This window comes from Phlebotomus papatasi, chromosome 3, assembly GCF_024763615.1.
Source record: "Phlebotomus papatasi isolate M1 chromosome 3, Ppap_2.1, whole genome shotgun sequence".
Taxonomy (NCBI): Eukaryota; Metazoa; Arthropoda; class Insecta; order Diptera; family Psychodidae; genus Phlebotomus; species Phlebotomus papatasi.
In genome coordinates, this window is record NC_077224.1 from 56,848,647 (window position 1) to 56,875,701 (window position 27,055).

The window sequence follows — 27,055 nt, forward strand, 5'->3', positions numbered from 1 at the left end:
TTAATAGGTCACATTTTATGTACGTGAAATCCCTAAAATATTTACTCAAAAGTTAAAATCATAATGTTGGTCTCAATCTCAATTCTGAGAACAAGATCAAGATCCAAATATTCAACTGTCAAATATTATTTCTAAGATTAAGAAATCAAGATTTTCCACATTTAACGAAACGTCAATATTGAAAAGCATCTCAATATCCCTGCAGAATTTGTTGAAATATCGCTGTAAAAATTAGAAAAAATAATATTAGACTGTAACAAATATAGGGGAAACTGGGGCACCACCAAACAGGGATACCACCAAACACTGCGATTTTTTTAATAGGTATTACACCTCATGTTATTTACATTTTCAATATACCTTCTTTATAATTAATAGTTGTCGTGAATCCTAAATTAACTTCAATGAGTGAGAAAATGAGGTGTTTTTTGGTGCCCCAGAAAGTGTTTATTGGTACCCCGGGTGGTTGGAAAAAAGCTAAAAATGCATGGTGACATAATTTTCCTTTTTACGAAAAATTGAAGTGCTTCACATCATCCTTGTATACATTAATATGCAGCCTATACCTAAGACTATAACATGGGGAAAGCCACATTTTTCTAAAATTCACAGTTTTCTTAGGAAATTCAGTCAAAATCGCATCTTTCAAAAGTGTTTGGTGGTATCCCAGTTTCCCCTAAGAGGTCATAATCATCTAAACAGAAAGTGCAAATACTAGGCGTAATTCTTTTGCAGGTACTACCAGGGTGTTGTACTTCCATACACACATTTTAGAATATGCACCATATTTCGATTAAGTTGGAGGTTCAAAAATACCGTATTTTTATATTATTATCCTTTTTGAACCCCCTATTCCAAAAATATTTCTTATAGAACAAATTCTATGTAAAAATTATTGAAAATCTTCAAATTGTTAGTTATCTTGAATTTTGATAATTCCAAGAACCTCCAAATTCTTCTTGAAATGATTTCAAAAAATTCAGAAATTTAACTTTTCAAATCTTGAAATGTTGGTTCCAGAATTGGAAATCTTGAAATTCAGTTTGTATCTTCAATACCAAGATTCCAAGATATTTGACAGATTTGACATCTTAATCTTGATTTTTTGATTTCAGAATACCAAAATCTTGAAATTTTCTTGATCCTGATTTTGATTTTGATCTCAGAACTGATGCGCCATTGTTGGATATTTCTGTTAGATATTTATGAATTTATTGAATTTCGTTCTACTTGTCTTTAGTTCTTAAACTTAAGATTTCCCTTTGCGTATAGTGCACTGTGTCTTCACGAAACACTCATATGAATGTATGGATATTTGATGTTTGTTATGAATTTTGTCCAATGAAAAGTATCTCGACTGAAGTATACAACTTAAATGAAAATTTTATGCTTTCACACAACTTTTGTTGATAAATTGACAACTTTGGTTGTAATACATAAGGTTTCACACTAATATCTAGTTTTAAAACCATATTAGTGTACATTGGGCTTAGCATAGCTACATTTTATAGTATCCTAAGCACAGTAATAATACATGTTATCCTAGTATAATCTTTTTGTTGTAGAAAGTTAATACAAAGGTGTTTTTTCTGCAATATTTGCTATATTTTACAACATGTGAACCTAGATTTAGCATAATGCCCAACGCACAATAACTTTTGTTTAGTAAACATGTTTTTGACATTTCAATGAGAGTGAATGAAACATAGATCTAGTCATCTCGCTCACTCTCACAGGAAATTTCGAAAACATATTTACAAACAAAAATTATTGTGCGTTATGACCAGCGCACAATAACTTTTGTTTGTAAACATGTTTTCAAAATTTCCCATGAGAACGAGCGAGATGACTAGATTTACGTTTCATTCACTCTGATTGAAATGTAAAAAACATGTTTAGTAAACAAAAGTTATTGTGCGTTGGGCATTAGGCATAACGCTAAGCGATGTTTCTTTTTGTTACACAAAATTGAAATTGAATTTCAATTTTGTCAGACAATAAAATTGCAAATGCTTTCCTTGATCCTTTTTTCCGATTTAAATTTTAAATTTTTATATTTTCCTTTCCGATGATTTATCGTTTTTCAAATTAAAATCATATTATAAAATTAAACTAGTATACCAAATATATAAAAAAGAGTGAGCGAAAAATATGTTGGTGTGAAAATTGAATTGATTACTGTTTTAAGTACTATTCACAAAAGTAATAAAATATTAAGTCATAAAGAATAAATTTTTTAAATCCATAAAAGTATTTGACTGTCTCTGAATGCGTTTTTTTGAGAGCTTCAAATGCTTTAAAGCTCTTTTTGTAGAATTGCATGAAAATAATATTAGGGATAAGCTGGGGAATTTAAAATTTATTTGGAGATATAGCGTAAATAACGTGAATAAGAGTAAAATCTGAAAGAAGTGACAAGAATACAGCATTCAATGTGATTCTATACCTTAATTTAGGATGTTAATCAATTGAAAATTGTTTAATTAAAAATTATTAATATTGCAAATAGTTGAATTTGAATTTGTTATTTAGTTATTTAACTAAATTCTCGAGGCATATTCATAAAATGAAACAAAATTAATCATAACTAATCCAATATTTCATATCTGTGACAAAATTATATAACATGACAATTACCGTAAGTTTCCGTCAATTAATAACTTTATTATGGTTTGTCGTGTGAGAAATTAAGTTACATGAATGTGACTGTAATGTATAATACCTCATGATACGCTAAATAAATTTTTGAAACCCCAATTAATTTTAAAGTTTGAAGCTCAAAGAGGGAGCTTATAGTGATACATATTCTGAGTTTCCTGCTTGACGATCGATTGCGAAAATACGAAGAAATTGCTCACGATATTACTGTGAGGTGCTTTATCCCCAACTAGTGCTCACTTACCAAAGAAGATCCTATGTTGTGGAAACAAGAAGGATGAGGATGGGAAACTGTGATGACGAAGAGTTATATGGATTAAATTCCTCCGGTGTGGTTAAAATCATACCAATGAATTCAGCCACACTAGGTACTCCTCTATTTGAAGTGAAAACACACTTGTGGAGAATTTATATTTGAGGAGATACTTATGTGTATGAAATGAAGTCATTCTATACTTGAGATTACTTTTCCTGTTTTAAGCATTCAAATGGAAGTAAATTCTTCGAAACACAAATACATCATACAACGTAAATTTCTCAATTTGCAATAATTAAAAGTTTTTCTCATACATAAACTTTATGTCAAATCACTTAATCCATATCCTTGTGTACACATATATTTTTGGCGAAATTTTCTTTAGACTTTACGTTGATCCTAAGTTAAATTATAAAATTGATTCTCCTTCCTACAGAAACCACCTCATTTTACTAAATATCCTTAAGTATAATGTTTCTCTTTTGAAAATTATATGCTCATAGGAATTAGGCTACTGTTTAGAATTACCGTCGTATTATTAAATGTTCACGTCCTCTGGCTTATTGTCTTTAACGTCATTTTATCATATTATGGCGCATTCTGGAAAACTTCACCACCCCCAAAAGGACGCCTCTAAACCATCCTCCCAGAGAGAGATTTTAACCTTTGTGACACTCTCACAATAAAAGATTAAAATTCCTCGTCAGGATTTTATCCATAATATACATAGGCATTCCTTCTAGATATATTGAGCTATTTTATACTTTCAAAAGGACTGAAAGTATCTTGAGATTTTTCCCCCCACAACCCAAAAGATGTCAAAACTTTCTCGCCATAGCTATAAGTTGTATTCGAGTTAATTGACTTAATAAATTTCATTCTCGAGTATGTACAAGTCCAATCAGTTCTTTGAAAGTCATTACAGTTGATAAAAGCCATGTAAATTAAGAGAGAAACTAATATGGAAGGGAAACTTTTCAAATAAATCTCTCCTTCTCTCTGGGAACATTTTCTCTTCATAACTTAATGCATTTGGGGAAAATTTTCCTGTTATTATTTTCCATCATAATCACATTCTGTCGTGCTTTTGTAACGGAAAATTTTCACTCAAGAACTTTCTCGTCAACTTGAAGGACCAAAAATTAAATTGAATATGCAGAAATTCTATAAATTTACAGATTTTATCATCAAGTCAAGATTGAGATATAAAATTTAATTATCATCATATCGATTTACATAACAAAACCCGTTTCATATCTAAACAGCTTTAAGCGAAAAAGAAGCTTACTCACCAGCAACATTTACAACATGAATTTGGAGCTTTTGGGTGGGAAAAAGTCTCAATATTCGACCCCTTAAAAAATAATATTTGGGATATGGATATTGGGGAAATGTTCAAGATTCCACGCCTCAATATTGACTCCCTTTTTCACAATATCATCCACATAGACTCCCCCACTGAGGGAAAAGGATTTTCCTAACCTAAGAGTACCAGATATAGCTCCTAAATTCGTGAATGAGAGACTCAAAAGTAGCTACAAAAGTTTGTGTAGCGGGTGAATATTCACATTTACATTTTATCCATAAATAAATTTCTCACTTAAGTGAATTTTCCATGTCACATTATTTAGTTTCTCGTCTTCTCTTTTGTAAAGTTTCCAAAATTTTGCAGCTCTGCGGGAGTATTCATTTTCCTCACTTTAAACCACACAAAACAACAAACAAGACACATTTTATTTAATGACAGTAAATAATAATTTGAGAAGAAAAAACATTGAGATTGAATTAAATTATTCCTTTGGACTATGTTAGGAATTCTCTTACAAAATTTCCAGGTAAATTTTTCTCCAAAATGTTTGAAGTTTGAATACTTCTTGAAAGCTTAAAATTGAAACATTTTATACAGCATTATTTGCAAATACTTTTTGCATAATGTTATGTAAGCAGATTATATTAACATCAAGTTGAATATTTTCAAAACTGTTACTATTCTGATAGTATAGGGGAGACTGGGGCACATGTAATCATTTTCGATACATGCGAATTTGAGGTGATTTTCCAAGGACACCGTGATTTTTTGGAAAATATTTCTTAGCTCATGTTTTACCCTTGGGTATAGGTAATTCGTCGAGGGTAATGCGGATGCTGGAAAACAATTGAGTTTTCCATAAAAATAAAATTTGTTTCACTGTGCATTTTTCTCTTTTCACAAAATACCTGGGGTAGAAGTAACCACTTTCTGGGGAGGAAGTAAACACCTTTTTTCTCACCCTTGAAATTAACTTTGTACCACTTTCGATTATTTTAATTACTTAAGAGATATATAAAGACTGTATATTTTGCAAAAAATCACTACACTTTTTACAAAGAATAATTAAAATAGCAAAAAAACTAAAAGCATGCATATCAAAGACATTTTTCAATGGATTTTCCCCATATTTTGACATCATGTGACTTTTTATTGAACACAGCGCCACCAATTTTTTTCGTAATCTATGAATTATAGATATTTCGCATGAAGGTCAATTTCCCGCTCTTTTACCTACTCATTTTGTGTAATTGAAATTGCCTGATTACATCTACCCCAAATGCTGTTTTCTGACCAATTATTAATTCTTTTGAAATAATGAGAATCTCAATTTCTCTAGTAAATGCATAAATATAATCCTAAAAGATGTAGGAAAGAACTGGTTCATTTCGTAACATTTCGATTATTTTACACAGTTTTTAATTTCCAGGTGGAAATCCAAATGACCATAATAATCGAAATATCAACATTTTCGGGAAAAATGATTTTTATTTTTAAAGTATTAGGATTTTATTGACCAATTCTTCTGTGGACATACATCCCCGTGGTATCTATGAATGCTTATGGGTTTTATCCTCTGGAGTCTTAAAATTAATGAAAAAAATTACAGTGTTTACATCTACCCCAGTTTACTACTGCCCCAGTTCCCCCTATTGGTATCATTTGCTTATAATCACTTATCAAATATGATTTTCTTAATATACAAAAAGCAAATTAACCTTCTTCAAACTTTAATTTAAACAAGTTTAATCTCGCTATTCTAATAAAAAACGAAAAGGAAAAATCTTTGTCCTGAATTTTTTTTTTAGTAGCGTAGGCGTATCGAATTTTGGCATAGTTTCATGCAAAATCTTGAGTTTGAAATGTTAATACTTTTAATACACATTTAAAGTTTTTTTTCTTTTTAAGGAGTATTGTTTGGAAACTTGTAGATAGGTTATCGTCTTTATCTTATCTAAAACCATTCTCAATATATTTTAAAATTAATAAAAATATAGACACGGCTTTGGGTAATATTTCGACCACCTTGACTACACATAGTTCCTTGCCATTCCGGAATTCTTCTAAAGTTTTTTTTTCACATTATCTCGTTTCTCAAAATCTTTTTTTCTTGTATTGTAATTTCTCTAGAGTATGCAAAAAAAAATCATGGAAATTTTAGGAATACAAGAAGTGGTCGACATTGCAAGCTGTCCGAAATTTGGTGCAGTGCTCCTACATGACTGCTCTTGCTCTTATAAAAGTATGCATAATCGACTTTTCTTTGTGATGGTATCTACGACTGTATTTCCCATTTCTTATCGTATACCAAACCACCAAATAGTCCTATGTCCTCCTGACAAGTCCTGACTAACACAAAGAAAAGAAGAAATACTTGAGAGCTTTCATGTTTGTAAGGGAAGTCGCACACAAAAATGATGTCCAAGTTTAGGTTACTATGTCTGATTTATCATACAAACTGGACCGATCCTTTAACTATGGCAAAAAACCTCTTACTTACTAGGATAATCCCACCTAACAAAATCATACACAGAAATTTCGTAAAATTGTTCGTAAATGTTTGTGAATTCCTATTGGGGACTTACGAAAAGCTCGTAAATCGTATAACCCATAAAAAAGTTTGTAAAAGTTTACATTTTTTCACAAATATTGTTCGTAACATGATCTCTTGGCTAACATTTTTTCTAACTTTTACAAACATTTGTCCGTAAATGTTCGTAAACACACAAAAAATGTTCGTAAAATTTTGTAATTTTTGCCAGACATACAACAAATTCGATTTGATTCTATCCAAATTTGACTGTTATTGGCTCCGACTCCCTTTACGGTGCTATCACACTAGGATTTTTCACAATTTAATTTTAAATTGAACTCAGAAAATTGAGCATTGAAATTGCAAAAACCACTTGAAATTTTTCATAGCCAGGACACATTTTTGCGAGAAATTTGTTAAATTCAAAAAAGCCGCGCAGATAATTATAAGAAAAATGAGTGAGTTCAGCAGTGATGAGGAAGAAATTTTCCTACTTTATTGTTAAAGCTAAATCAGAGAGATCGAGGCTTAAATGCACGAGCACCTGAGGAACGACCCTCAGACTCCACTACACTGCCTTGGCGCTCGTCATGTACTGAGTGACTGGCCGAGCAATGAGCGAATATCTTGCCTCGAGGTGCACGCTATGCTCGTGTGGGACATACGTTTGAGAACGCACTTTGTTTATATTTTCGGAAAATGTCGTTTGACAGCCCGCCAATATTGTCAGAATAAGTCTTAATTTAGGTCTGAAAAGCTTTCTGGCTCATCCTCAGTCACTAATCAAGCCATCTTAGTGAGGAACTGGCATTAGTCTCAGGTATGAAGCCGGCCTAATATTCATATATATATATATATATATATAGGGTAGGGTCAGCCCTTTTCGCCATGTAAGCACCTTTTGGCCACCTAAGATTAATCAACTAATTTAAGGACTTTAAGAATAAGTTGTATTTCAACACTTACAATATATTCTATTCTACTATTATAATGGGTTATTACATCTCTTAATTATTTAAAATTCATTTTAAAACAAGTGGCGAAAAGTACTGAAACAAGCGTAATTGGAGAAAATGCACATGTTTCAGTGAGATTCACCAAAATTTTCGAAACAAATCCTAGATATATAGATAAATACTGCTTCAAAGTATCTTTATACAACAATTCAATTTCATCTGACAAAAATTTCACACCTTACGAGGCCATTAAATCCTAAGGGTGGTCAAAAGTACTGACGCTGCACTAAAATGTTTGAGAAAGAAAGGGTTTTGAATTTTGGATTCATAAAATTTTTTGGTCTAAAAGGTATGTCGGAGTGGAGGCTATCAAATTGAATTCGTTGTGTTTTTGAAAAGAAAAAGAAGAGTGAGAAAGAGTGGGATAGACATAGAGTAAGTATGCCAAATTTCGGCCAGCTTTATATTTCGGCCACTTTGAGTGTAATTTCGGCCAAGCAATTAAATGAATTAGAATATTATGGATTTAATCTTCGAATAATCAATTAATTTACTTCTCTTTTAAATATTTACTCATTTTAGGATGTATTAACACAAAAATCGGTAAATTTTACTTACAATTTGAATTTAAATTGTGTTATAAAAATTCAGTGTGGAAAGAGTTTTACAAAAAATGTGACAGATTGCTTGTGTTTCTAGCAGTCTTGTGATTTGTGGTGAAATGCAGAGGGTTTTCCTTCGATGTTTTTCATGAAAATTGGTTAGTTTTCATTAAAGGCTCTTTCTGTTTAAGTTAATAGTGAATCAATCTTTAAATTTCCGGTAAAATTTCCCAGCTGGATCCTGTATTTCGCGTAAAAAAGTAGATACCTTGTGAGCGTTTCTCCGATGAGGCAATGTTGTCTATTCCGGCAACTGCTTCTGCTTTTCTAAATTTCTTATTCATTTTATTTATTTTTTCAAGTTTTGAGTTCTACAATGCCCATAGAAAATAAGCTCGCCTTTATGAAAAAGATGATGTGGAAAAGGCCTTGGAAGAGTACAGGAAGGGCAAACTGCTACGGGAATCTCTGCGTAAATTTGAGCAGATGCCAAGGTAAACTCTTCGGGCCTTCAGGAAAAATTACACGGAAAATCTCAGGGCTTGTCGGTCATATAAACGTAATAAACTAAATATTAAACTCGTTCCGTAAAACGTTGTGAAATTTTCTATCCGTTGCTTCACAAAAGGCGGTCACAAACAAGGTGGCCGGTATTACACTCAAAGTGGCCGGAATACTACCCAAATCAATGTCTATATTTTTATTAATTTTTCAATATTTTGAACTTTTAACAAAGATAATAAACTAGTTTTCAAGGTTCCATACAACCCTCCCGAAAAGGAAGTAACAAAAAATTTCAATATGTATTAAAAATATAGCATTTCAAACTTGGGACTTTGGTGCTTATTTGCAACTATGCCGAAATTTGGCACACTTACCTTATGCAAAATGATTGAGAAAGAAAAGGATGTGAATTTTGATTTAATGAATATATTGCTTAGCCCTTTAAGGACGAATGGGACACCGGTGTTCCACTGATTCCACTTGTCCTTAAAGGGTTAAACTGCATCAACTTTTCATGTTCTAGTCTCTATTTGCAGAAATAAATTAAATTTATATCAATTTATGAATTTTTTCAGTTCTAAAAGATAACAATCTCATTAAAATAAGGTTAGTCAATTATTTAACACGCACACTGCACAAAATATTTATTTTAATAAACCAAACATATTGTTTTTTGCATCCTTTGTAAGGCTTTTCCCCAAAAAAAATTGTAGGAAAAACAAGCCTGAAATAAATTGATTAAATGTACATCATAAATATTCATGTAATGCAAGAGATCAATATACGAATTGATTTGAGTTTGTAGTTGTTGAAAATAATGAAAACCTATGTTCAATTGACATTGAATTCAGCACCCTATCATTGCAGTGCACTCAATGTGAAAATTGCATTTTCTAGTGCAAAAGCCTTCAAACTGACGAGATGCTATTTTATTGGTATATTGGGTATATCTATGAATAAAGCAAACAAATTGGACGTATTAATTGAGCCTCTGGTGAGGCATAGAAATGTCATACTAAACTGTTTGGGTATACTTCAAATTAATTCCCATAATTGCAAATTTGATGAGTGTTCTTCCATTTATAATTCACCCAAGTATTGTGAAAAGCTGACAATATTTCCCAACTAACACTTATGAAGCTATAAATGCGAATTTACATAATTAATGCCATTTTAAATCCTTGCTCATTATATCCTCACATTTACTCATATTTAAAAGATTGATTAACGCAGAGTGTGATCTTGGGATTTTACTGAGAATTATTTATTAATACATCCCTATAGTACTAAGAATACCAAGAATACTCTCCTGAATGCACAATAGAAGGATGATTGAGGAAAAGAAATCACTTGTGTGGTATGTGCTATAAAAAAAACATCAACATCCTCCGCAGTATCTTCAGAATCATCTTAATCCATATAAATTCTATTATATCATAACCGACATTGAAACCGGAAACCCAGATAGGATGGAGAGTGAAGAGCGCTAAAGTGCTCCAACAACATTCCTTCAAGTTTTCTTTTACATAGAAGGTAGTACGTACAAAAAAACAGAATAACAAAACACCCTTGATAGGGAAGTAAATACAATTTTTGGGTTTATTCACCGTGAATCAATATGTAATATCCTGTATTTATTGAAATTCTGTGGGATGAAAATAAAATCACTGACAACAGAGGAAATTTTTTGATAAGTGAAGTGAAATTTTAGGTGTCCAGTATATAACCTAAATATAATCTAGGACATTGAGCATGATGCTGTGGTTCGTTCAATGAGCTTTTAAAGTTGATTTAATGTTGGTGGGAATGGTGGAATCCACGCAAGTTAATTCTCACCTTTGAATGCCTCTTCTAACCATTGTTCACAAATTCCAAACTATCTGTGGGGAACTGAATATGGTGAAATGGAGGCTTGCTATTGAGGATTAAATAGCCCGAATGATATCACACTTTCAGTATTTGAGTGGCACTTTGAGCATCAGTTTGAGATAAAAACCCTCAAACATTTTATTGTAGTTTTTCATATAAATTATTAAATTAATATTTCAAGTGGAACTTTGCACAAGTAACATATGTATGATGCTATTATTACTAATCGTATGCGGACATTTTGTTACAATGTAATCATGTTATGTTATATTATGTAAGAATCTACTGAGTTCGTTTGTAGACCGACCAGGAGCGCCTTCGCCGCGGTGTGAATGCTCCCGGAGTTTTTAGGCAAAGGTCGAGTCAGAGATCTCAACCGCCAAAGACTCAACGATCTTCCTATTGCGCCACTGAGATCCAAACGTACGATGCTGGAGAAAGATTGAAATAGTCACATTTAACATAATTTTTGCTTTTAAAATATTTATTTTTTTTGTTTTTATTTCTAAAGTATCGCTAGGGAGAAATGGGGCAACTTTATATACTTTTTTTATTGTAAGTGTGACCTTTTGTCCACTTTGAGGCTGATGCCATAATCAATGGCTCACAGCTCAGTCAGAGCTAGCCATTTTCTTCTCACAATGCTTGTTAGGGCACTATCATACAGAGCAGTATTAACTGTTTTTTAATCTTTTTCTTAACATGATTAATTGTAAATTTGAAATAAATACTGTATAAAATTATACATCCTATGGATGATTGGCATATACAACCTGTGATGAAGTTTTCCACCGTTTTCACTGCTGAGGCTAGTCATCAACGCTAAGACGGCGGTGGCCGCTAATTACAATGTACTTGTGATATTCCTTATAAATAAGCATTGCTGATGAAGGAAAATCTATCTATATGTATCTATCTTTGAATTGGTGTGGTTTTGAAATTGGGTTTTTCTCTTCAATTTTTGAACGGAATTGAGCCTTATCATGATGTACTTTAGCTTCGCAAATAGTTTGTGGAGCTAAATAGAGGAGCTCAGAGCAAAAAAACGCTATTTTAATAGGGAAATGCATACGACTTAGAGTTTTTTTTGCTCTGAACGCCTTAATTATATCATGATAATGTCCAGTATATCATGATTTATGATCCAGTTTAAGTATATCATCAAATGCAGGGTGCGTGCTTTAAATAGAGACTTATTCATCTTTTTATTCTTACTAATATTTACAGTATACTCTCTCTCAATCGGGAATATGGGGCAAAATGTCATCCGGTTTAGCAATAGAATTGAGCGTCAAAGCCTTTGTAAATTCCACAAAAAGCGCTCAATTATAAAGAATCACGATAAAATAGGAAGAACTACAGCGAATTTGAGCGAGTTAGCTTCAATATTTGTCGCCCGATTGATAAAGAGCCGATTGAGTGAGAGTCTACTGTATTACTACTCAGGTAAAAAAGAAAAATTTTTGTCTTCATGATTTCTCTTATTAGGTGTTATAGATTACATTTATTCGATATATCCCGCTCCCACTGCCACAAAAGACTCCATAGTGGCCCTGAAGCGCTCACACACGCAATGAAGCGGGTCCTTATCCGTACCGCTAATGCAGACTCAATACTTGCTTTTAGATGCGGAACGCTGCTGGGATGTCTGAGCTTGTTGGTTACTATTTCGATAACGCACCACACGTAGTAATACAGGGGATTCAAATCCAGGCTGTTTGAAGGCCAGAAATACTTGGGCCAGGACATGTGCACATTGTCCTTTAACCAATTTTAGATCAAATGTATGCGCGGGCGCTCCGTGTATAAGATTTGTAACTGAGATCCTCTTCGATTATTTTGCGCATCGTGTGATCACTCACTTCCAGAATCGATGCCATTTTCCGGATTGATAGCCTTGGATGCCTTGGATCTTCACAAATCATCGTCTGAGCGCGTTGAATTATTTCAGGAATCTTCATGAAAGGTTTTTTGGCGTGTTTCTTCCCGATCGATATGTCTATATTATCTCATGTCCTGACCCATTGGCTTTCTGAAATTTACGGGCGATAGGGGAGACTGGGGCAAAACTTGTCAAAATGCATATTTAATTCTTTCACGAGCTCTGAGAAAACTTAAACTTTTTATAATGAGCATATTCTTATAGGAAATTTACTGCTCTACAACATTGCAGAAGGCTATTTTCTTCTTAAAACTGCTGGGGCAAATTTTGTTAGTCTTCGGATAATTTGTGACGTTTTACTCTCGCAAACGTTAAAAATATCAAATAGACATATTTTTATAGAAAATTTATTCCTCTACAACTTTGTCGGAGATAATTTTTCCCTATCTTAACGAGAAATGTGCTTAAATTGAGCTAATCAGTATTGATATTTTCTGTAAGCCAAATATTCCAAAAATACGGCTCAAAATTTAATTATTTTTTATTTTACAGAATCCTTCCTCGAATCCCTTGAAACTTTATAAGTTTAAGAAGGTTCATGAAGGCTATCTATAATAAAAATTTCAAGCCTCAGTCTCTTTTATTCTAGAAAATAGTTAATAGTTAATAATAGTTAATTAATTTAAATTTTCGTTTTGACAAATTTTGCCCCAGTCTCCCCTACTGTGAGTTTTGTGTACGAGAATTAATCAATTTAAAGCTCACTCTGTATATCGTGATAATGACCATGATAAATTCTTCTTTTATTCTTATAAACATCAATATTACACTTAAAATGTCTGTGAATTATAGTTCAAACATAGTTTTAAATAAATTATTATTAAAATAAATAAATTTTTGTTGTTAATTATCATCTTATTATCATACTATGCAAAATAACCACTATATTATTAATCTTTTTAAAGAAAATCTTGGGAACGTCATTAATACGGCAAACAAGGGTTTGGAAAATCTAAAATGATGGAAAATTTTAAATACAGACTTTTTGATATAAAACCGAATTTTGAAAGTGCACAAAATTCCCTTCATAATACTGTAATATTCGAAAAATCGAAATTTTAAAAATGCCACTCAAATCCTCAAAGTGCGATATATGTATATGGTAAGTAAGCAAATCAACAATGCAAAACGTTGTTTCATTGAACGCAATTTCCATTTAAATGCCTTTACAAAGGTAGGAAACAAGAGGATCAATACAGTATGTCAGAAAATTATATTCAGTTACCAAAAAAAATGTGTCAGAAAAATTTAAAATTTTGCTCCGTAAAAGCCTAAATCTTTAAAAAAAAATGGGTCTTTTAAGAAAAATCCAAGATGGTTACAGGTAAAATGAAATCCTCCTTATTTTTCCTTTTCAAAGCTTGCATCAAAGTTTCACTGCTTTTAAAGTTCTAAATTGAATAACTAGTAAAATTTGATTTTCTACTGAAGTAATTTAATTCTTTTGCTGGTTATTTTTGCTATGACCTTTAAAAATAACTTTAAATCCCACTAATTTATCCATCTATCGCAACATTGATATTGCGTTTTATTTATAATATCTACTTTTTATATAGCAATGCAATATAGAATATGCTTGAAATGCAATCAATAAAAGACAACGTAATTGGAAGACAGGAAATCAGGATTATGTACCGAGTTACTTTTTTATGGATTTTCCATTTAAAAAAAAAGGAACGTGCTTCAATATGATCTAATAATCTGCATTATTTAATAGTACTTTAACTGTTCGATCCCCACGAGAAAGCAGTTTTCACAAAGCCCCATGAAGAACTTTAGGGAATAGTAGGGTACCTTTGAAATGACGTACCTTTGAAATACAATTTTTTCTCCTATTTCTAAATAGAAATGCGTCTTATAATAATGTAATTTAGCTTCAAAAATAGTTTATCAAGCTAAATTACAACATGGTGAGGTACAGTTCCATTTAAAAATATGAGAAAAAATCCTATTTCAAAAGTTACACTTATTCAATAGTGTCTACTACCTACTATGTCTTCCCTAATATTATTATTATTAGAGATAAATATTATATTACTATTTAATAATAATAATAATAATATTATTTAATTGACAAACGAAATTTAGTCAGAAAAAGCTAAATTTGGTAAGTAATGACACAAAAAAATCATTTTGATTCGGTAAGATTAGAATTATCATTTATTATTAGTTTATTATTATTATTTTATTCCACTCAGGTGCTTTTACACAAGATCGCACCGCATATCTTCATATTATTAGTTTAAATTCGCTAAATTTACCCAGAACTGTCATTAATTTTGTTTTTACGGTTTTGTTACTAATCTTTTTATTAATTGATTCTTTGAAGTTTTACGTGCCTGAATTAATTAAATCAACTAAATACACTTTTTTCCGTTTACAGTTTTTTCACATTTACCACTTTGATGTTTTATTTATTTTATTTTCTTTTTGTATTCTGTCAAACCCGAATTCAATGTTTGGGTTACCATATTATAACATCTGAACGTTTTTGCAATTTTCTAGAATTAATATACTTTTGACCTACATTTGCGCAGTAATTTGGAAGCTGAATCAAGATTATACATAAGAAACTACGTAAATAATGTGAACGTCATTCTGGGATAGTGAAGCTAAGTTACAAGTTTGAGAATTTCGCATAGCTGGGATGCTTTACCCCTTTTTATCCTCACAAGTTGGACATCGAAAAAGAAAGTTCAAGAGGTACTTCCTAAAATAAAGTCCTAAATCTAAGCTTTTCTTCATTAATGATGGTAATATATCTTTATATCCACTAGCACTGCTGTTCATCATTGAACACTACCTACTCTAGTTCTTGATCAAAAAGTTCATCCTGCCTTCAAAAACTATTAATAAAACTTTAACAATTTAGAATAGACTAACCAAACAGTAAAAGAAACGACATAGTAGAAAATTTAAAAACTAATAGATCGTTCAAATTCAAATAAAATTCCTTCAAACAGCCAGAAGAAGATGCGATACAGTGCCGAAAGCTTTGGGACATGGTATGTTTTAATGGTTTTAATGGATTAGTAGACTATCACACAAACGCTGACTGTAAGGACAATTTATCCTAAAATAGCAGAATAAATATTTATCGTCGTTAACCATTAGAAATTATAGGACAAGTATATCGATTTCTTGTTCGCTATAACCCATTTTAATAAGTCGACATTTTGACTTATCCTACATCTTTCTTCTCTTCCAAAACCATTCGTTTCTTTCGAAAACGGCTTCATTTTTATTTATATTTGGAACGTATATACTCAGGCAGATAGATATTACGTAGATATATCGCTAGAAAACTAATAAGAAAATAACAAAGGTTGGAGATAGAGACTTGAACAGTTGAGATGGTTTTTCAAGGTCAAAGGTTAAAAAGGCTCCACATAGCACATTTCTCAACCAAATGGGGTCATGTTTGGCTCGTTGAAAAGGTCTTGGAATTCTTGAAAAGCCTGAATCGATTACAATCGATTATGAACCGTTAATAAACTGATTTATAACCGATAACTAATTCCTATACGAAATTGAATAATATTTCTGCTAACGTAGTTGTGAACGGTTAATGAACCGGTTATGAATTGATAAGTAATTTATAACTGAAAGTAAATATTAATTACTATAACTATTTTGAAGGAATTACAGAACCTACACTAAAATAAATCCAAAAAGTTAAAATAACATTCCGGAAATGTTTATTTTACCCTGCAGTATTGATCCGAAATCGGTGTAAATATTATGCTTTTAAGGTGTAATAGGAGTTAAAGTTACCTTTTTTCATGTTAATTTTACCCTTAAAAAGGTGTAAAATTAACATTAAAAAATGTTGATATATTTTTACACCTATAAAGTGTTAATATTATGAGGAAAAAAATTAATCGCACCCCCTTTTTTCTCAGTGTAAGTCACGAATTCGAGCACTTAGCAAAGCCTTGCAACCCCTTTTTATTATTTTTTTTTATAAATCGACCTATATAGAAGCTATTAAAAGCATAAAGGGCTTTATGGCTGTAAATTTTATCTTTTGAGAATTCGTGTACAATATCATTAAATTTGTGAACGAACAACTATGTTATCAAGAAGTTTTCAAATTTATACTTATCGATTTTTAAAAATTAGTATAATTGTATCAATTAACCTGTCCAACTCTTCTGGTATCAGTCTTACTGGACTTTCAATAAGAAATTTACAACCGTTTTTCTTTCCCATTCATCTAACTCAAAATGCTACAGATAAGAAAAATCGATTCTGTTGTCTGTACGGAGGATGTCTGTAACGGCAAAACGAAGACGAATGGAATTCCTTGAATATTTTAAATAATTCTGTGTTAATTAAAAATGGCAATTAAGAGAGTGGTGGAGTAAAAGTTTTCCCACTCTAAACATCCCATATCAATATTTCATTGAGGCAATGTTCAGTGTAGTTGAAAAATCTCATTATGGTTAGTGATATAAATAAACCTCATAATTTGTGTGAAGTTACAAAAAAAGACTCAAGAAAAAAGTTTAAAGTTAGTTATGTAAATTATCTCCCTAAAGTTAATGGTTAGATTATCCAAATGCAGAATGAGATGAAAATTTGTTGTGATATTTTAATTTATTCTTTAGCTGTATCGTCTTCCAAGTTTATGAGAAAACATCCCACCCGCAGAGGGAAAGTCTGGCAAACTTTTCCACGCATTCCCACATCAAATATCAACTATTTTTATAGCAGAATAAACTCCAAGCATTTGTTTGTAGAGGAATGTAGGCAGGGTTTGCACGTGTGAGCTTTCGGAGGATGCGAATTTTCTCTTTGTTTGCAAAAAGTTGGTTTCACATTTCTTAGCCATAAGTTAAGTATTTACCAACCTTATCTTCATTGTGTCTTATCTTCAGGCAGCCAAGTCCTTCTTTCTTAGGATCACAAATAGAAAATTGGCCCAAAATAGGTAATTTTGATGACGTACATTTCATTTGATTTCTCATAGTTAAACTAATTTCTAAGAAAGATTACTTACACAGTGGATGAAGAGTATACTTGAGATGATATTTACGTAGGGGGAAGTGGGGCACGTTTTAAAGTGGGGCACATTTGAAATTGGGATTTTTCACCTGTTTTCAAGTAAAATTGAGCCTTGTCGTGATATAATTTAGCTGCACAAACAGTTTGAGAAGCTAAATTACATTATGATGTAGCTCAGTTCCACTTAAACATAGGAGAAAAATCCTAATTTCAAGGATGCCCCATTTTTAAAGGTGCCCCACTTCCCCCTAATAACTTTTGCATCGGAGGGAAATTATTTTCACGGTGGCGGAAATTTTGCAAGTACTACGCTGTGTGTGGTTTCAAACACTGAATGTGTGAGTGTTCGCACATCCATCAGGCAACTCCAGCTTGAAAATCATAACCTCTACAGTAGACTCTCTCTCAATCGGGCATATGGGGCAAAATGTCATCGGAATTATCGAGAGATTTGGGCATAAAAATCATTATAAATTCCACAAAAAGTGCTGAAATTTAAAAAATCACAATAAAACAAGAGGAAATACAGCAAATTTGAACAAATTTGCTTTAAAATCAAACGTGAAAATCGTCAACAAAATTTTGCGCCCGATTGAAAAAGAGCCGATTGAGTGAGAGTCCTCACTCAATCCTGCAGACCAGATGATTAATTTTTTAGGGTTGCCACATTTGAAATTTTGACAGTTTAGTCGATTTTTCGATATTCATTTGGAAGAAAAAAAAACAGTGCTCCAGAAAATGTGAAAAAAGTGTTTTAAAGATCTTCTTTTAGTGCAGTGATAGTCCGCGGGTTCACTAGGATACAGTATAACAATCGAAAAATAACTTTTAATTGTGGATAAAATTTATTTCGAGAAAAAAGCAATGACAAACCCGAACCCCCATCGTGTGAACGCTGTCTCTGGGGGCAAGAATCGCACAAATCGTCATATTTTTTTCATTTTCCTGCCCAGGAAAAACCAATAATTCTGTCATAGAGGACTAGGCATGCATAGAAACCTAAAAGATCAGAGAACTTTCTGGTGTAGTAAAATTCATTGCCCATTTTACAATTTAGTCAGAAAAAAATCCTCAATATGAAGCACGAGAAAATGTGCGAAGGCTGCCTACATTCCCCTACTCCAACTCAATCCCATCTCTGCTAGTGGATAAATTTGCATTTGCAATCTATGACTTTGCTAAAAATGGGAAAGAAAGGGATCAAAGGAAGAAGAGTTGAACGGATGATTCTTATACATACATACTCCGCATACTCCTGTATCGAAGTTTCTCCCATACATTTTTATTCACTGAAAAATTCCATGAAGAAATTATATTGAGACAAAATTCAATATCCTTCCATTATTTTATAGCCTTCACCTCTCACCAAGTTCTTTTATTGATACAATAAAGTCCTTGGGTGATATACTACGGCTTACAAAATTAAATAAAAAGAAACGATATTTTTATGAGTCACATTTTCTCCCTGAAGACCTATTAAAAAGGATAACATCCTTCGAGAACTTATATTTTAAATCCATCAGGACTCACTCACAGCACGTTACAACCTTCAATGTCGTGTGAATTCCAGTGAAAATTTCTGTGACTTTTCAAATTCCGGAAATACATAAATGTATGCATATTTCGAAATAACTGCCATAGCTAATCGAAAATTCAAATGAAGGGAAATTGCTTGTCGATTTGAGCTTGTCGCTCCCGTTGTATCAGAAAAAAAAAGTGTGAGATCAATAAATCTGAAGCATCTGTCAGGGTGTATTATAAAATTACACACATGAGCTTTCAATATGTCAAGGATGTTTTTCACAATAAATTCCTGCCCCCCCAACTCCTTTGTAGACCCACCTACTCGTCACATGGGCATATTTTGTGTGTCAAAAACCCTCAAAATATCCTTCACAAACTTTTTTTTGTCGTCTAGCATGGGAATTTCTTCTTGGATGGTAAATAATTTTAGACATTCACATCACAGGTTCAGTCGATGTAAAAAAAAGCCGTGTTGTGGCTTAAATTAAATTACAGCCTAGGTCTCCCCCATTGATTTCTGTGCATTCACTCGCAAAATTCAACAAACCTCAGCCCACAGCATCACATTTGTTTGTCTTTTCAATAACGAACATGGGCTTTGCAAGAGCCCTAATCATGAGAGTGTCGCTATTCATTGTGACAATTGATATATCAAGTCGGGATTATGTTATCAAAAGGGAATTTAGAAATTCTACAAGAAAAAAAAACATCTCTAATTTTATTTGAAACCGTGAAGTATAGAAAAAAGTATCATGTTCACATGAATTTCTATGCAATTGATTTTATACATGAGACGTTATTGTTGAAAAATATAAATAAACAACACCTAAAACCATTGTTTGGTAACACATTTCTGTCTAATAAGGTGGTGGTACGATTTAATGTCATTCCCCGTTCTATGTCACCTTAAATAAATTTATTACTTTTATACTATAGCTATTTTAAAAATTGCAAAAACTATGATAATTTTGTATGATAAGGAACTCTTGAAATGACTTATTTGATGATATTTCTCTTTAGATTTAGATCTGATGTAAGGAAATGCTTTTAGGCTTCGCACATATTCTGGCTTCGAACACTTCATATTTTTTCCATATTCATTCAATGACTCGAACCAATTTTTTTCCGAAAATATGAAACTCAATACTAGTTACTAAGATATATTATTAGGGGAATGTGGGGCACGTTTGAAAGTGAGGCAGCTTTAAAATTGTGATTTTTCACCTATTTTTAAATAAAATTGAGCCTTATCGTGATATAATTTAGCTGCACAAACAATTTAAGAAGCTAAAATACATTATGATATAGCTCAGTTCCACTTAAACATAGGAGAAAAATCCTAATGTCAAAGGTGCCCCACTTCCCCATAAAAAGGAAAGATTATTTAAAGTAGTATGGGAAGAAATATGAAGTGTTAGAAGCAAAAATGTATGCGAAGCCTGAAATCCTTCCCCTAGTAACGTAATAAATTTTGACTGCAGCAGATTGGGCAGTATTTTGTCTAAAACGGTCATTGAAGTACCTTTGAATCATTCCTAAAAATGTTTTTTCCAGGTCAAAGGTTTAAAAGGCTCTTGAGAGTGTATTTCGATCACTCAGAATAAGTAACGAACAACTCGCGAATGGCCAACTTTACAGGAGAGCGATTTAAAGCTGAGATTTGCATTTGCTAATAAATCAATTAATTTAACTTCACTTTCCTAATATTGTACATCAAACGAAAGGATTCGATAATAGCTATCTTAATTCTATAAAATTTTCACAAAATAATGTGTATTTTAATAACTATTACAATATTTTCCGAGTTGAAACATATTTTTCCTGAGTTGTCATATCAAAAGCTCAGGATAAGACCCGAACAACTCGAGTTTCCCACGCTGCCAAAAGACCCGGCTGGTCACGCATCATTTGTCAAAATTGTTTTGATATCATTCCCCATACGCAGTACTATCTATGTATACCAATTGTACTAAGTAATTTTTTCAAGACATTTTAACACTTTAAAACCCGAGCCAAAAAATCACGTAAAATACCAAACTGGCATAAAATGCCAGTGTATATATTCTACACAAAAAAGCAATTTTTCAATAGTTTTTCGTTCCGTAAGACTTCTACAGCAGTACTTATCTAGGACTCATAAATTATTTTTTCAATAAATAGCTTCCCATTTTTCTTGTTATTTTTTATTTATCAACCTAATTATTTCGTATTTGGGCTCGTTGTAAAGGTCTTAGTCTGATAAGTTTGAACCAGTACCAAATGGTTCTAAACCGGTAATAAATGGGTTCATAGCCGATAACTAATTTTTACCTTAAAATCAATTTTATTATTCCTAAGCTATTTTTGAGTGATCTTTTAAGTGATTTATAAAACGATTGAAATCGGTTGGGAACTGATAAATGATGAATAATACGAAAATACTTTTGAGGTATAGCATTTAATTCACGACGTCACGAGTTCGAGCATTCAGCTAGGTCTGCGATGCTTTGTCACCCCTTTAACCCAGTAGTTTTCAGATGCAAACCTTTCCCATTTCATAAATTAATAGTACTTTAGGCTTAGAAGAAAATTATAGGAATGTCCTCTAGATACAAAGAAAGGCATGGCTTTAAAATTATGTTCAGTCTAAACTTTATTGGTTCCAGTTGACTAGTTTATAACTTATAAGAAAGCTTCTCTTAAAAGTGTCATTAAATGTTATTCATGTTATTCTATCGATTCTATCGTAAATAAAATTGAAAATTGAAATCTATACGAATATTATTTTTGGATTTTCCAAATACATAAAATCTATAAAATTTGCAGAATTTGTAAATTTTTAATTCTTATTTAAGGGCTATTACATAAATATATTACAGTATTTAATTCGATCCTTATAATTAGCCACGTAATTCCTTCGTCCGGGAGTATTTGCGAGATTGAGGTGACGAGATCCTGAGGACCTTTGGGATATAGTCATTCGAGGAGAGATGGAACACCTTTTAAATAAAAGGTGTTCCACCTCTAAATTTAAGATATCAATATTAGAAATGCCTAGATGAAAATAGTCACTTCGAAAAATAGGATTTAAAAAAAGTTGCATTTTGAGGCACTTAAAAAAAGTGCGTGTGAGATGGAACACCCCTAATTTTAACAAAATATTTCTACTTTATTTTATTAATTTAGAATAGGAGGGATGTGATTTTAGACATAAACACTAGTTCATTGAATTTATTGGAGTTTATTTTATTTTTTCAGTATAAATGATTTATTTTGTGGAATATGTGGCTCATATACTTCGATGGCAATTTCGCTGAGTGTATCAAGTCAGTCTTACCAGAAATTCAGGGAAAGTAATTTCTAAGATTTACTTGAAAAGATTTTGAAGAATATTGACCAAAATTCACACCAGAAGTGTTGCCAAAACAATTAAGTTCCATCTCTCCTCAACCCCCAAATACACGTATTCTTATGGCGAAATAAAAATTTTTGGCCATTTTTCAGACATCCAAAAAATTCAATTTCAATTTTCTCGTACAATTTTAAAGGTAGAAAGCTGTAACTTGGGGGTTTTCATTAGAATGTTGAAGGGCACAAATAGACCAAATGAGGTGGAGATCGTGAATAGGGCGTACGCAGGAAGAGAAGTGGTCCATCTCTCCCACTGTTCCAACTCTCCTCGAATGACTATACAGAGTTTCACAGTGCAGTGATGAATCTAATTTGTAAAGTGATTTTGAGACAGATTGCAATCTATAATTAGGAGTTTATAAAAAAATAATAATTAGCTAGGCTTTTAATTTAGATTTCAGTACCAATAACGGTATACACACGAAGTTGTATTCAGTAAAGTTGTTATTTGTTAAATATTAAGAATTTACAACTCTTCCGGTTATTTTTCAGAAGTGTTTTGTTCAAACTGAAAAACTATCTTTTTTCTATAAAGCTTTTGATCATTGTTGTGGGTCTTACTCAGTATTATTAATACTTTCTTGCTCCTGATGTTGCTTCTTTTCTTGTCATTTTGAATTTACAATGAAAAAGACCTTTCAAGCCTTTTACTCCTTTTACTTCTCTTCAAATAAAAATTTAAACGCACCTTCAGGGCATTCACAACCACTTTAGACAAAGAGTAATTTGATAAAGAGATTTTCAAATTTTTGAACATTCTGATTCGAAAGGATTAAGAGCAAATAATTTAATTTACAAAATAGGGGAAATGTACCAAGAAGAGTTGCAACAAGATTAACGAGGATAAATAAGGATTTTTATTTATCAAAGTCAGAAATCAGATGTATTTTTTTATTTCATTGTTCAAGCCCAAAGTGAGAGCAAATAAAGAAATTAAATAAATTAATAAAGAAATTTTGCTTTAAATTTATATTCTAAAATATAACTGATATGGAACTTATACTGAGGGCATATAGAAGTATTTAGTAGAACGTACGCTATACCTTCGGAAGATTTATGCTCCGAACAATTAATTTTTTTCAAGGTGTTTCAAATGAATTTGGGCCATTATAATATTATATTTTACTAACTAATTAAGTCCAATACCTCAAATTTTCAGAAAAGAGCTATGGGTCAAATCCATAAGGAACATTGAGAAAAAATTGAATTGTCCGAAGCTTGAGTCGTCCAAAGGTTACCGCGCTTTCTCCTAGTTAGATTGCTTTAATGACATTATACTAGAATCAATTTAAGTGATTTATTTGTCAATTTTCAATGTTTAGTATTTTGTGATTTTCAAGTTAAACACTGATGTGGATTACGTTTGTTCAGTTTGCCCATGCAATTAAATTTTCGTCGAGTCAGAGCTTTGAGATTTGTACGTGATGCACTAAGATTTCGTGTTTAAACTTTTAATCTTCAAATTCAATTGAAATTCGTTTGTTGAAATCACAAAAATAAATTGAATCACTGTACTTAAACCTTTGAAGAATTTTCCTTATTTTTTCAGGATTATTGCACTTTTCATTGTTTATTTTTTATGCACTTAGACTAGACAAACATGGCGTTGTGAGTCAAGTGCAGAAAATTTTAAAGATCGATTTCTGTACTTTGGAAGTTCTGAGAAACTGTAGGGATACTTCGAAGTAAATTAATTTAAAATTCACATGAAATGTTTTACAAGTCAGCAAGGAAACTTTCCCCATTTTCACCCAATATGTTAACAAATTTCTTGCCATTCTCTCTCCCTCTGTCACACTATTTGATCTTCCTTGAAAGGTACAGTGTTGTGATGGCAAAGTAAACATTCAAAAATTCTTCCATAACATAAGCAAATTTATGCTCTAGAAATGTATATGAATAGGATATTAGATATTCCTTGACATATCAGGTGTTGTCACCTGTGTTGTGTCTTCTATTATAAAATTTAAATGTTATTGATATGCATTTCTTTGCACAATACGCGATAAGGATAAAAAATGTGCTAAGTGATTCATTGGAACATTAAATTTACTCTTGTATTTTTTTTCTTTTTCAGGGAGAGACCCTTTTTCCAACATTAGCACTAAGAGAAGAAAAACGAGCTCTATTACGTAGCACGAAGTGGAGTAAAATTACAAAATGGGTAAGCTAAATGAACTTTTATGTCTCTGCTGTCAGTGAAAAAATGCTTAATTAAATTGTGTTGCTTAAAAAAATGTCGACTCTTGGGGAATTATTCTATTAACTTAATAGATGTAAAAGATTTTTTCATGTAAAAGGAGCATAACTTGTTACAAATTATATTGGCAGGTTGTAAATAATTAGCAAGATTTCATAGCATTTAATTTTGTACGGTTCGGCGTTGAGGAAGATGTTTATTAGTGAAGCAACTTCTTTAGGAAAATCCTAAGCAAGGGGTAAATCATTTAGTTGAAGTCGATCCAGTCTGGCTGAGTATCCCACAGAAAACTTTCCTTTACTTTGAGCCCGCTTTTTCTCCGCGGAGAAATCATTCCATTTACGGATTAGGTTAAAAACCTTGGAATCATTTTCAACAGAACCCTATCATGGTCAGATCATGCTACTTCCATTTGTCGTAAAATTAATTATTCTCTTTAAACTCTTCGACGGAAACAGACGGAAAGAAGTGCTGACACTGGAGGATATCAAAAGAGCGGCAGCTCAGGATGTTCTGCAGTTCAGCCAGGTTTTAAGAGAATTGGAGTAAGGTTTGTTGGGTAGACATAAGGGGCTCAAATAGAGCTTAGGTGTCTGCAGCCCAAAGATCGTACCATGCTCCCTATACAATTTATCTATACCCTTCGACATTACCGGGACATTACACCCTATGACACTCGCCTGCTTCTCTCACGAGCGCTACTTTTGCCCATAATCTCTTATGGAGCTAAACTCTTTTTTCTGCGGATGGTGAAACCATTCGCCACTTAACGGTTATCTTTAATAACTGTGTGAGATACATCTGTGCTCTAGGCTCACATGACCACATCTCTCCGTACAAGGACATTTTTGTTGGTTGTGACTTACCATCCTTCCCTCGGATGCGTGCCCTTATCTTTTTGCATCGTCTGATAACGACTGGGAGTCCGGCGTACCTGGCTTCCCTCTTGACGAGGGGGGGTTCGATCAGGATACAAGGATACCTGGTCCCTAGAGCGATGCAAGAGACATTTTATCACACACTCTTTGTCAGAGGAGTATCGCTTTACACTTCACTTCCTCGTGATGCTCGCGTTTCTGTAAGGAAACATTGAGGGTTATTTCAAGTCCAGGCTTGCTTGATGCGTTCTCTGCTTTCGTCATATTTTTTTCTTTAGTTTTTTTGTAGCCACACACTTGTAAGAGGGTTGAACCCTATTTTGTTGTTGGTATTATAAATAAATTGAATTGAAATTGAATTGAAAAGCTAAGAATGCCGAAATGACATACATTTTTTGAAAGAACTCATGCAGATCCCGCAAAAACCATATACACGTTTCAGGAAATCGTGAGAACCCATAATCTTTTTCAAAAAAACCAGGGAGATCCCATTTTTCCAGGCACCCATACATTTTTAAGAGAATCAAAGACCCATTTTTTCAGGAAGACGAGGAACCCATACAATTTTCAATGCACACGGGGTATTTATACATACATTTTTCAGGGAACCCGGGGAACTTGTATATTTTTTCGGGAAATTTATGAAAGCCCATTAGAAAATCCGTAGAACCCATACATTTTTAGACAACTTGAGAACTCATTTACAAAACTTGAGAAATATTTATTCAAGGAACCCGAAGTAATCCATACGTTTTACAGGGAACCCGAGCATCCCATATATTTCTCAAAAAATCCACAAATCCAGACTTTTTCCAAAAATCCAGAATCAGAGAAACCATATTTGTTCTGGGTGGAAACTCGAGGAACCCCTACAATTTTTCAAGAACCTGGAAAACCCGTACATTTTTTTTCGGAAAATTAATGAGGAACTTTAGAACTCAAAACATTTTTTAAGGAACGCAGTGTGAGCATCAGCATACATTTTTCAGAAAACCAGCGAACCCATATTTTTCAGGGAACCTAATATATTTTTTAAGAAATTCACGGAGTCTCAAGGGTCTCCTATACATTTTTTTTTCGAGCAACCGGTAATTGAAGACACTTTAATTGCTCTTTGAATAACCCCTTGATCCTAAATATGTTTTATTCTCTCAATTCATCATTATGTTCTCTGTGAAATCGCTATTAAATTAACAACTTTGAGTAACGATGAGACAAAGCGATGCAATTTGTGGTTGAAACTTGTGCCAAATGAAACTTAAAGGACCTCTCACTAAAACACAAGCAAGAGTGTTGAATTGAATTGAAGGGATTTAGAAAATAAATTTTACACTGTGGTGAACATTGATTGATATACCGCAACTGCAAAATGGATTGTATGTTATATTCACGATGAGTTCAGTTCCAACAAGTTGAAAAGTATCACA

At 32.4% G+C, this 27,055-nt stretch overlaps 1 protein-coding gene across 2 annotated transcripts in view; it reads left to right on the forward strand.

The window, feature by feature from the left end:
• The window catches only part of LOC129806917 (uncharacterized), an 89,150-nt gene that overhangs the window by 23,252 nt on the left and 38,843 nt on the right, over window positions 1-27,055 (forward strand). For both annotated transcript variants that reach the window (XM_055855773.1, XM_055855774.1), the window contains exon 2: window positions 24,628-24,714. In XM_055855773.1, coding sequence (XP_055711748.1) covers window positions 24,711-24,714 — 4 coding nt within the window. In that variant the 5' untranslated portion in view covers window positions 24,628-24,710. The remainder of the gene's footprint in view (window positions 1-24,627; window positions 24,715-27,055) is intronic.